At 44.2% G+C, this 13,547-nt stretch overlaps 1 protein-coding gene across 1 annotated transcript in view; it reads left to right on the plus strand.

Annotated features, from left to right (window-relative positions):
* The window catches only part of LOC144753541 (uncharacterized), an 869,206-nt gene extending 856,036 nt beyond the window's left edge, over positions 1 to 13,170 (plus strand). The window contains exon 23 of the mRNA XM_078641195.1: positions 12,809 to 13,170. Coding sequence (XP_078497321.1) covers positions 12,809 to 12,845 — 37 coding nt within the window. The 3' untranslated portion in view covers positions 12,846 to 13,170. The remainder of the gene's footprint in view (positions 1 to 12,808) is intronic.
* Positions 13,171 to 13,547: the final 377 nt, after the last annotated feature.

The raw sequence follows: 13,547 nt of genomic DNA on the forward strand, positions 1-13,547 counted from the left end.
TCCTTCACCTCAATGATACCCTGAATAAAGTCCAAGCCTGGTTCCACCTTAATCATCTCAAACTGAATCCTAAAAAAACTGAAATCATCCTTTTCACTCCCAAAAACAATTCCCTTCCTATTCAACTCTGGATCAATGATATCAAAGCACTTAATCGCTCCCTCTCCACCTTGAAATTCTGTCAAATCCCTAGGCATCAGCATCGATCTGAATCTTAATCTCATCCCCCACATTAAAAATGCAGCTAAAGGTGCTCTTTTCACCCTTCACCACCTCAAAAAATGTAAACATTTTATTCTAGCTGATGACTTCAAGATCGTTGTCCAATCGCTTGTCCTTTCCAGAATTGACTATGGTAACGCCACACTTGCTGGCACCCCTAAAGTCCACCTTGCACCGATTAAATCTGTTCTCAACCTAGCTGCCAGACTTATCTCTGACTATAAAAGATTTTACCACATCTCTCCTGTCCTTAAAAATCTCAATTGGCTCCCAATAGAAGGAAGATCCACTTACAAGATTGCATGTATCACTCACAAAGCTCTTCCACCAAAACACCCCCTCTTACCTTTCTGACAAACTACAAAAAGCTGGATGCTCCAGGTCCCTGAGGAGCACTAACTCCCTTGTCCTAATCCCTCCTAGACTAAAATGCAAAAAGACCCAATCTCGTGCATTCTCTGGTAATGCTCCTACGAATTGGAACTCTCTCCCCAAGGATCTTCGCTGCATACCCTCTCTTCAAAAAAAGACTCAAAGTACTTCTTCTCAACAAATATTGGGGTACTTAATGTCACTGAATCTGACACTGTTCATTCTTGTTTTCTTGTTCTTTCCTCGACCCACCCCCTTTCCCACTTTTCATACTTCCTCTCCCCCTCTCTACACTCCCATCTCTCTCTCAAACTTCAACATTCCTCGTCCCCTTAATGATCTCTTTGTTTCTTTGCCCCCATCGCTCATTTGAATGCTATGTTTTATCCTATATGAGTAAAATGCACATTACTAATTTTGTCTTGGTATGTATACCTGCCTTGTAAAGCGCTCTGATACTCTTGGGTCCAGTAGCGCTATACAAAACCTTTTAAATAAATAAAAACTCGCATCGTCCCGCGCATCCGAAGAACAACCACCGGCGGGAGATCCTTCTCCCACCTCGCCGCCAAGACATGGAACACCCTGCCACTGAGCCTACGACAGACCCAAGACCTGCTGACCTTCAGGAGGTTGCTCAAGACCTGGCTGTTCGATCAGTAGTTGCCCCCCCACCCCCCAGCGCCTTGAGACCCTCGGGGGTATGTAGTGCGCTTTATAAATGACCGATTGATTGATTGATTGAAAATCAGGGACATTCCCAGTGAGAAATGCACCACCGTTGTAGTAATAAAATACAGGTACAATGAAAACAGTGTTGATTGTCACTATGACAGACAATCCAGTAAACACATCGTTAGCGATCAACAGAAATATAGATCTTTAGTTGTACATGGCCGATTAGGTTTTCAGCTGTACAACAACAACAAAAAAGTTTCATAGTGAAGACTTTAATTCACGAACCTCAGTTATTTAAAGTAAGGAAATATGTTTGCAATATATAGTCAAAATATTTAGTAATCATGAGAATGAGTTCTGATTCAGAACAATCCTCCAACTTTGAGACCTTGCTCCTTACCAAAAAAACGTCAGAACAATTAAGTAATGCTGTGGCTCTCATTGAGTTACTGGGAACATATGCATTACTATAGGTGACATTTTCTACTTCCATTCATTCCAAAATATTCAAGGAAAGGCATTCACAATTTAACACTAGCTGGACTTCAAAGTCAGATGAAGCCAGGCAGGTCTTGGCGACAAACCCTCATCAGATTTTCAATGTTGATTTTACACACAGATGCACTTTGCCACCAGACGCTTGCTCACAATAGCTGCATACTGAACAGTTCTGGTTTGGAAAATTTGTAAACAACTCTCCAGTAGAACCTCAATGGACTTGTCTCACGCAGAGCCTGGGTGACTATTTTAAAGAGGCAAAGAGATGCAATTGACCGCAGCTCTCAAACCATGAATTCCACGTTAAAAGTGTGGAATAGTTGGACCTAACTGGAGGAGTAAGACCTAACTTCTAACAATTCTACTGATGTAGGAGATTCTTCTAACTATGCAATTTCAGAAACCACCATTTGGGGTAAGTGACTAGGTTGGTGAGACATATACAGAATCCTAGCAACGTTTGCAAACTCGTGGAGTCTTGTGCTGTTTGAACAAACAGTGGGACTCTTCTTAGAAAAAATTAGCAATCCTCACATCCATTTGGGGTAGCCATCATTGAGTGTCTTTACTCATATACACCAAGCGGTACCTCCACACTTTGGTATTCTTTCCTACAAAAGCAACTGTACAAAAATGGCTGACAATAGTTTCTATAAGTTATTTTTTGTATTATTTTTACAAAGAAATATATATGCAGATAATATTATAGTTAATAACACAAGTGTAGGCGACACAGTGCTCCAGTGTGAGAAACAAATACAATTTATACACATAAGACACAAACACAACAATAAGTTCACTGGTTCTATGTATTTACAGAGAAAAAATCAAACCACAGCATGAGAACCAATTGTTAATTAGAACAACCAAATGTCAATGTTTCGACCCCTGTTGAGTCTCGGGGTTCTCCTCATGACTATAGTCATTTGACTTATTACCATAAATACGTAGCCACTACCCACTGTCCAGTATGTGTTCCAGTATGGGGAAATGTGGCTACAATCATCTGAGTTAAATACCACTAGAAAATCGTGATTCCAATATCACCAACAATCCCAAAGGGCATAAGTCAATCTGCCTATGCGTGGTTCCATACTTTCAGGTCCTGCGTATCTGATTCTAACCGAGCGTCTTAGAAATCGATTAGGTAGTGTAGAACCGATTGTCACCGGTGATGAATGATCAGGCCCTGTCACCCGTGATGAACAATTTATTAGTGGTATTTAACTCAGATGATTGTAGCCAGTTTTCACCAGACTGGAACACATACTGGACAGTTAAAAGTGGCTATGTATTTAGGGTAAATAAGTTAGGCGACTATTGTCCTGAGAAGAGACCCCGAGACTCAACAGGGGTCGAAATGTCAACATTTGCTTCACTTGGTTGTTCTAATTAACAATTGGTTCACATGCTGTGATGTAAAACACAAGTCCTTTTTTCTCTGTAAATACATAGAACCAGTGAACTTTTTGTTTTTTGTGTATAAATTGTATTTGTTTGTCACACTGAAGCACTGTGACGCCTGCACTTGTGTTATTACCTATAATATTATCTGCATATATAATTCTTTGAAAAAATAATACAAAAAATAACCACAGAAACTATTGTCAGCGATTTTTGATACACTTGCTTTTGTATGAAAGACTACCAAAGTGGGTAGGTACCGCTTGGTGCATACAAGTAAAGAAAGTGAATGGTGGCTTCCTCAAACGGATGGGAGAGGGTTGCTCATTCTTTCAAAAAAGAGTCCCACGGTGGACGTTGTTTGCATATAAATAGAATTGACCCTGGTCTACGTGGGCAGAGAAGGGGTTGTCCTTGTGATAATATACAGTTTGAATTCACAGGGCTTTCTTTGATTCCTTCAATGTCATCTGTTACAACTCTACTCGGTAAATCCCCGGCTATCATTAACTGCCGACCCTGGGACTGCTGGTGCTCTACTGGCCTATGCCTAACAACACTGCTGTCATGCAGTGGGAACTTGATCAACATTAATAATTGGCTGGACTCTTTTGGGTGGTTCGAAAAGACTGAATAGAGGTGACACAGGCAGGCGCCGAGTACCGTGGGAGAATAGGGGTGACACAGGCAGGCGCAGAATACTGAGGGAGAATAGAGTTGACACAGGGTGGCACAGAGTACGGAAGAAGAGTAGAGGAGACACAGGTTGGCGCAGAGTACGGAGGGAAAATAGAGGTGTGCCGAGTACTGAGGGAGAATAGAGGTGACACAGCCAGGCGCAGAGTACTGAGGGAGAATAGAGGTGACACAGGCAGGCACAGAATACTGAGGGAGAATAGAGGTGACACAGGGTGGCACAGAGTACTGAGGGAGAATAGAGGTGACACCGGTTGGCGCAGGGTACAGGAGGGAAAATAGAGCTTCTCTTTAGTTTGGGGGTATGTACGTCGTTACAACGCATGCTTTTACCACGCATGCCTTTACGACGCAACTTTTACAACGCAAACCATTACAACGCATAGTGCTTAGGGGTGCTGGATAGTGAATAGTTTAATTTACTATTCCAACTCCAGTCCCCGTGGACACTAGGGAAGGTGTTGGATAGTAAATTAAATCTATTCTCTATCCTAGAGCGCCCCCCGGTGCAATGCGTTGTAATGGTTTTCATTGTATTAGTTGCGTCGTAAAGGCACTGCGTTGTAAAAGTTGCGTTGTAAAGGATGTTTCCTGTTTTGGGTGGGTCTTCATTAATGGAAGATATGTCCGGATACAGTCCCTGAAAACCGAAGGTTAAAACTGAAGGTTAAAAACAATTGCTTGCTGCCACCGGGTCAGCATGGCAAGCTACACCTATGATGACAGAGTCACAGTGATCACCTATGTGTGCCAAGTGACGACCAAGGCTTGGGTCAATGCCTAAAGAGATAATCCACTCTAAACAACACCCATCTCAAAATGAACCCTAGAGAGGGTAATGCAGATGAGAATCCCCCTACTTATCATCCCCATTTTCTAAAAGTACATAGAACGACATTTACAAAAATCATAGTTGGTATAAATGAAAAAAAATCAAAAGTGTAAAAAATGAGCTCTGAGTTTTAAGCAGAGGTATCCGAAACTAGGAGAATGAAGGACTCAAGAAAACTGCACAGTTGCCATTTAAACTACAAATACTTGATACCCTGTTTGAGCATCCCTGAAATATATGGGTTCCGGAGTATCGTGCTACTCGCTGAAAAAGAGTTTTGTCGCCTCGTCAGAGATAGTAAGCGCTATATAAATGCAATACAATACAATACAAAAATCTGAATTGATGGCACACATAAAAAGCAAAAATAAAGTTCCTGCAAGTCAAAGGATGTGTATAGGTTTTTATTCTATAGGAATTGAGGAGACCAGTTGCTTTACATCCTAGCTTCAGTTCTGCAAGGCTGTGAATGAGAGGTCTACTCCTTGGGGATTTAAACATATGGAGCGTCTTGTACTTTTGCAGGAGTTCATTCTTGATCTGGCCCTGATCTCTCAGATTCCGCTGCTGCTGTTCAGGGCTCAAGTCGATCCCTGACATGAGACCGATCATTCTGCAAATCTTCTAGAACTTGTTCTTCAACACGTTCAGCTCCTGGTGCACATCCTGGCTGTACTTGTCCGTGCATTTGATAATTTCATGCACCAGCAGCGGGAAGGAATACTCTTCTTCCCCTCATCCTCTTCTGCGGCCACCTCCCCTGGTTCTTCAGATGGCCTTATGGCTTGGGCTGGAACCCCCAGTGGCAGTGCAATATTCCCATGATGACTTAAAGATCAATGAATGAAACACACAAAAGGTGCAGACCTAGTCTGGCAGTTTGGGCTTGACTGTTCCTGTTGGAGCAGGTTCAAGACTCATTTTCATAAGGCTGGGTCCAAACTGAGGTGGCGTGGTGGGCAAGAGAACAATGGGTAGCAATGCTACCCTGAGGGATTGCCAGTGGGTCCATAAATTGCAAGCATTCATCAAATCTGCTTTTGAGGGTTTGACTTAAAAATCTATGTTTATTGGAAATATGTTAATCTTTAATATAGATGTCTAAAATAACCTAGAGGCCAGTGTTCAGCTGGAACAGATACATCTAGGACAACACACATGAATTCAATGGACGAAAGTGGATTTCCCTGCACTCAAAACAATCCATTACAAATCTTGTTACCCTTTGAATCAACTGTCCCATGCTCCTTTTCTAAAAGCGTAGTCGACTTTGAAAGCAATACATGTAGCTCTCACTCATAAATGCTTCTCTACCACCCACCCGTCGCCACTTAATCAGCATTTCCAAAACAAGCAACAATTCTCAACGACCACTAGAAGCCAACCCCACTAAATGCCAACCCCTTATGAAAGGAGGCACTCTAGGATTCTTCTGTCACACAAAGGGAAATATGGGGGAGGGGGGGAGACACACAAATAACACCAACAGTTGTACCTATTTCAGTACCTTCAATCACCAGGGATTTCTCTACGTTAAGGAACAATTAAGGGTAGAAGCAACATGCAAACAATGTATGCAACTAGTGGTACTCAATACTTTCCGTATTCCTGGAGGGAGATGCGGTCACCAGAAGCCTGTGGATGATATTTGAAGAAAGATGTGTGATGGTATACAGGTCTGAGAGGACAAGCTGAAGATGGAAGCAGCCTGCAACAAAACAGACCAACAAAGGAAAACATACAAAATAATCAAAGACACGAGAAGTACAAACCTTACTGAAATCAACGATGCCCCTGCACGGCACAATGTAGCAATGCATCAGAAGACGGCACTAAGGTGGTGCATTATACTGCCAGCTGTGTCTTGGCAAGGGAAGAGAGCAAAAGGACCCCTATCTCGCAAGTTGTTAGGGGTGTATAAAGGATGGCCCTGACACAACAGGTTTATGGGGGCAATCACACTGCCTGGCCTGAGGACTTGAAGAATCTTGAACCCAGTCCTCTGAGACCGAGCAGCAATGCATGAATCGCTGCCATGCCATATATTTATCTGTTTCTATCCACAAAACTAGAACCACTCCACCGTGGATACCATGGAGCATATAATCTTGCATGAGTCCTGGCTCTAATCAACAAATAACTGCTACAGTCCTCTGTGAACTGGACTGCTGTAACAGCTTCCTCTTATTTCTTCATCTCTGCTCCACTTAACTCCTAAAAATAGGTCTTCAGTTTACCACTAAACCACACCTACGAAACACTGATTAAACTCCACCACTGCCTGCAAACATCAACAAGCATTTACAATGCTATGGTTTTGCCTTTGACAAAGTTAGAGCGATTGGCATTGTCAATGACAAATTTTTTATTTATGTGTTGGTTTTGAAAACAGATAAATTAATGCCATTGTCATTTACAATGCAAATAGCGTAATCTCACGCAAATGGACGATGGTTACAAAAAATTTTGAAAAGTGCTCTATAGAATCAGGAGGAGTCGGGGAGGGATAATGAACAGAGATAGAGCCAAGAAGGAAAAACAAATTAGGGTGAGAGAGAGTGGTGCATTGGAGAGAGTTAGCAGTGTGTTGAAGGGAGAGTGAGTGACGGGATGAGAGAATGAGCAGAAGAAAGAGAGGCAGTGAGAGAAGGAGAGTGTGGTGAAAGGGAAGAGTGAGTGACGGGATGAGAGTATGAGCAGAAGAGAGAGAAGCAGTGAGAGAAGGAGAGTGTGGTGAAAGGGAAGAGTGAGTGACGGGATGAGAGTATGAGCAGAAGAGAGAGAGTCGGTGAGAGAAGGAGAGTGTGGTGAAAGGGTAGAGTGAGTGACGGGATGAGAGTATGAGCAGAAGAGAGAGAAGCAGTGAGAGAAGGAGAGTGTGATGAAAGGGAAGAGTGAGTGACGGGATGAGAGTAAGAGCAGAAGAGAGAGAGGCAGTGAGAGGAGAGTGTGGTGAAAGGGAAGAGTGAGTGACGGGATGAGAGTATGAGCAGAAGAGAGAGAAGCAGTGAGAGAAGGAGAGTGTGGTGAAAGGGAAGAGTGAGTGACGGGATGAGAGTAAAAGCAGAAGAGAGAGAGGCAGTGAGAGGAGAGTGTGGTGAAAGGGAAGAGTGAGTGACGGGATGAGAGTAAGAGCAGAAGAGAGAGAAGCAGTGAGAGAAGGAGAGTGTGGTGAAAGGGAAGAGTGAGTGACGGGATGAGAGTAAGAGCAGAAGAGAGAGAGTCGGTGAGAGAAGGAGAGTGTGGTGAAAGGGTAGAGTGAGTGACGGGATGAGAGTATGAGCAGAGGAGAGAGAGGCGGTGAGAGAAGGAGAGTGTGGTGAAAGGGAAGAGTGAGTGACGGGATGAGAGTATGAACAGAAGAGTCGGTGAGAGAAGGAGAGTGGTGAAAGGGAAGAGTGAGTGACGGGATGAGAGTATGAGCAGAAGAGAGAGAGGCGGTGAGAGAAGGAGAGTGGTGAAAGGGAAGAGTGAGTGACGGGATGAGAGTATGAGCAGAAGTCCTGCATCCTGGGAGCTGCATGACTGCAGAGCCAGGACCTGCCGTTGGCACCGCTGACCCCTTGCCACTCCTCGGGTTCCCAGCAAAGCTCAGCCTGGGATGCGGCCCCACCGGTCGGCACTGCTGCTGCTGGCAGAGATGTTCCTGCATTGCGAGGCAAAGTTCGGAGAGAGGAGCGAGTCCCGAGGGAGGAGACGGTGTAATACTTGACTTGACTGGGCAATGGAAGGGACAAACTCAAGCTGAACAGTCCAAATAAAAGCAAGAAAATGTGAGGTACAAAGCCACTGGCAAGCAATGGGTGAAATGCATTCTCATGGACGCTTTCCGAAGGTCCAAAAGATGTAGGCTTCGACCAAAAAAAAAAAAAAAAAAAACACAATAGGTACGCCTGTCAAAGACACTCACCTAGCCAACAGAAAGCGTGTGGGGCCACAACACACAGGGCCTCTTGGTAGTTGTGTGACTACTGTTCGAAACAGAATGAGGGCATTCACACCCACCTTTCACTGCTGCTCTCTTCCTTTGAGCCTGTACACTGCTCTGCTGTCTTTTGGGAATGTTTGCGCTATGCAAACACAACACATGTACACACAGTAAAAGTGGCACACAGTAATGTACTCCATTTAGGGTTGAATTTATAAATAAGTGCAGGGGCCTAAAGATTTTTTAAGAGCCCGCCACTGGCACTTACAAATGCCATGTTAGAAAAATACCAAGGCTGTCTAAACTGGATTCCACCTCACACCTTTCTTCCAGCAAGCCACACTGCCTGTCTCTTCATCTCACTTCGCAGTTTCTTTTCCATCCATGCTTTCTCATTTATCACAATTTCCCTATTTTTTCTCTTCCTCCTTTCTTCCTCTCCTTCCGGTCTCTCCTACTCTAGATGAAGTCCGAGGATGAAAAACAAGCCTTGGTCCTTAAAAATGAGGGACAGTGTCCACCACCCGTTTAAAAAAAAAAAAAACCTGCACAAACTCCTTCTTTTGAAATAGTGGGTTCAACTTGCTGCTGCTTAAGCCCTGCCGATAGCCTCACAGTGCACGAGACAGCGCTCCACATAATTATTACATTCATTGTCCAGGACTTTCTATTGTACTCACCCTGCATGAAAGGTCAGCCAACAAGTGGTAACTGGGTGTCCCAACCTCCAGCCTTACTGTCTACTCTGCCAACACATTTGGCCACTATTTACTTTGGCACAAGTGAATCAGGTGAAAGGCAACCCGATTCTCTTATACACTCATTCCTACTATTGAAATGCAGAAACAAATATACGGGATAGCTCTATAGATACATGATCGATCCTTAGTTCTTTTTTTTGCATATTGAGAGGAACCTTAAAACGAATCTTCTGTGTATAGTATATTTAAGAGCATCTGCCTAACTTTCTTCACGCAACAGCCGGCTTGGCTTGAATACCTTATTTCGAGAACTGAGAAATTGATAATTTGAAGTTAACTCAATTAGATGGGATGTACTGATATTGTCTTGACGGTTGCTAGGCTTTGTGGCAACTGTGGAAAGGCATGACCAATCGGAACAGAAAACATGACGCATAGTGTATACCCCGGGGGACCGCACAGTGCATTCCGATAGAGAAGCACTCTAGTAGGCCCCTGCTTGTGCCCCAGGGGCACTTAAAGGTCACGCAATGGAAACAAAGTGAAGCGAGGAGAGGTGGCATAACACATAAAGCTGCCGACCTTGGAGGTGGAGAGCAGAGTTCAATCCTCAGCTTAGGCTGTATTAGTTCTAAATAATTAAAAGAAGATCCCTGGCTGGGCTGTATATTAAATAAACCCATCAGTAATATTAAATAAACCCATCAGTAAAATTTCTGTCTAGCAGACTTTGACTATAACCGGACCAAAGAGCCTTATCTATCATAGGCACTCTGCCCCACAAGTTCTCACGTTATCCCTGTGGCCCGAAGAAGAGAGTGGGGCTTTTAATTAATATGTAATGCTTCAAACTAGCAGTGCCACTCGTGAACACAAAGAGGCACTTTTGAATAAACACCTCGGTAAAATTACTATCTAGTAGGCCCGAGACTAGAACCCTGGCCTGCAGAACTAGAGAGGCCGAGCACTGCCCAGGTGAGCTACGGAGCTTCTCCCACATGGTGGAGTTAATAGGGGCGTGAAGAGTATGCTGCCACCCATCCGCCGGAGCCCCCCCCCGCTCCCGATGCCACTGCTAAGCAGCACACATTAAAGCTTTTTAAAAAAAAAGTTGTATATAGCGCTAACGAGACCCGAAGGGGTTAGAGCGCTTTACATGAGCACATGTTGAGTTAGAGACGGACACATTCATGTTGTTAAGGCACGGGGAGATTAAGCATCCTGCCGAGACTCAAACCCGGTTTCCCAGCCTCCACTGTCAGTGCCTGAGTTTCGCAGGCTGTGCTTAATGAAGGTGGGTGCCGGCTCAATGCCGGACCAGATTCGGGGGCGTTCCCGAGAACAGGCTTTCGGCTGACGTAGCCAAAAGCCAAAAATTCTCGGGAACGCCCCCGAATCTGGTCCGCGATTGACGGACAGAGCCTTCTCCCAATGGCTAGCCTCCATTTATGGAGCCAGCCAATGAGAGAGTGGGGACGGTCCAGTCCCCACACACAGATATCATTAGGTTTTTCCTAGCGCATGCGTACTTCGTACGCATTGGCTAGGCAAAACCTAAAAAGGGCCAAACAGTGTATAATCACCCTCTGTACCAGTTCCTCAGATTTGAATAGAGATTCCCCCCAGCCTTGCCTCCACGACCTCCACTTGGTGAAGACCGCCTCACTCTTCACACGTGCCAGTCTGCTCAGCTTGTCATTCCATCACCACCACCACCTTACTTAGCACCCCTGATTCACCTCACACTTCATAACCTTCAACCTCTTTCTGTCCATAACGAATGGCCTCCACCTCGAACCGAAATTGGTAATAGTCGTGAGAATCCATTCTCACATCAGATCAGCTTCATTCATGGGGAGGCACAGTACGTTCGGCATTTAATTCTACAAACGTGTAAACATTCGGTGTTACTATAACAATTTAGTTTTCCTGTAATCTGATTAGTGTGAGTTTTTGAAAAATTCACTGTATGATTTCGCAACAATCAGTTGAAGATTTTTTCTGCCTATGATCTTCTCTACTTCATCAAAGAAACGTTTAAGGAAATTACAGTTACCTCGGTAAATTTGTGAGTTGTCCGCTTGTTAGTAAGTTTCTATAGACAAGGGAGATAGGAAATATATGCTAGGCAAAGAAACATTGTGGGATTGAGAATGCTTACATTTTTAATTCAGTTATATGAACAGCCTGGTTTATGTTTCCTGACACTTGCCACCCACTCACCCACCCACTTCAGGATTCCGGCTTCCATGCACCCTGCCACTGTTGCCTCCCTACAGCATGGGAGGAGATGCTAATAGACAAATACTATAGAAGGGGAAACGGCCTTTACAAAAAAGTTTTTACCACGTTGTGACTTACCCACGCATTTTTTAGCACACGTTTTTACCACTTGTATGTTTTTACAACGCATGCCTTTACCATGCCTTTAAGGTAAGTTTGGGGCGTAGGGGGTCTCCCCCAAACATACTTTGTCTATATACATATATATATATATATATATATATATATACATATACAAATAAAAATATTCCACACGCAACGGGATATGAACAAAAGCAGATCCACAAGCCCACTCAATCAGGTTAGCAGATATTTATTTCTTTGTGCCAAAAATATATATATGTATATATATAAACAATGCATGGTAAGGGAATACGTTGCAAAAACATGTGTTGTAAAAAAATGCGTGCTTAAGGCATGCAATGTATTTTCCGGCGTTGTTCGGTCGTACAACCCAATAGAAGCAGTTTCTGGCACAGTCATTGGGTGGCTGGGATACCTACAAGTAAAGAATGGGAATGAGCCAGGACCTGAATTACAAATATAGATGTATATAATTTATCCCTCAGAGGCGACACCGCTCCAGCAGTCCCTCTATGCACCACCACTTTGTCCTCGGATGGAGCAGGGCAGTGCATTGGCTTGAGGTGCCTATGGGGGTTGGACTATGGTGAGACTAAAGAGAGCTGTAGTGCCTCCGGCCTGCTGCTGCCTTGAAGCCCTCCTTATTGTTGCAGATTCCAGTGAGTGGCCTAAGAAATGTCCAGTCCACTCTTAAGTACATCTAGTGCACGGTGCTGATCCACAGCATGGTGATCATCAATTTAACCCCTTCGCTGCGGCGGCAATTCCGCCGCAGCGCTAAGGGGGAGGGGGGCCGCGCGGCGCTTCCATGCTCGTGACGGAACCGCTCCGTCACGAGCCTCAGGCGCGCTGTGCTTGTGACGGAGCGGTTTCGTCACGGCCCCGCCCGCTCAATGGAACGTCCAGCGCAGACGCACCGAGCGGGCCGTGACGGAACCGCTCCGTCACCAGCACAGCGCGACCGAGGCTGGTGACGGAGCGGTTCCGTCACCAGGATGGGAGGGGTTAAATACCAAAAGCAGTTCTGCATCTGCAAACATATTCTGACTTCATTTAATGAACCCATTTTAATGCCAATAACTTTTCATATGTTTTTGTCATTTTTCACAGCATGGCAGAAATCAGAACCACAAAGGGACATGCCTGATCTCCAAGATGACCTGGTGAGCAGAGGCAGCAGACACTTGGAGAAATCAAATTAAAAAAGGAAAGGAACACTAATGAAAAATGCTGTGTGTTGCATAGCACCTGGAAGATGCCCTACTGGCTAGCAGTTGAAATTACAGTAAAAAAAAAGATTACACACCTTTTTTGGTCTATGCCGTCGGCTTGATTACCACTCCTACCGTGACAAGTTTGCCCCCACTATATGGGACTTTGCGATTGACAAGTAACACTCTGTTCTCACCAGTGTCAGGTATGTGTGTCTATGGCAATGGAAGGTCTTCTTCAGTAGTAACATTCAGTTCTCGCCCCCCCACCAATAGTTTCTTCTCAATTGCTTCTAAGCCACTGACCCATCACTGTGTGTGTTCATCCCATGTATGCCTCAATAAACACTGAACCCAAAACATTACCAGATCAATGCTACCAATTCATTCTTTTTTTTAAAAACATGGGTGTACGTTGAAAGTTACAAATCTCAGTGTAACAGCCAAATATATGAATCTAACGAAGGACAGTCCAAACATAAGCCATCCTGGACAGCCTTGCGTCACCATGGCTATATTTCACCTGGTTCGAATCACAAAGTTAATTTCATATGTAAGTTTGACTTAAACGTGCAAAATAGCTTATTTTACGGGTGCAAAATTAGTTTTGGTTATACTCAAAAGTTGTTTCCGCACTT

Source organism: Lissotriton helveticus, chromosome 5_1, assembly GCF_964261635.1.
Source record: "Lissotriton helveticus chromosome 5_1, aLisHel1.1, whole genome shotgun sequence".
NCBI classification, from domain to species: Eukaryota; Metazoa; Chordata; class Amphibia; order Caudata; family Salamandridae; genus Lissotriton; species Lissotriton helveticus.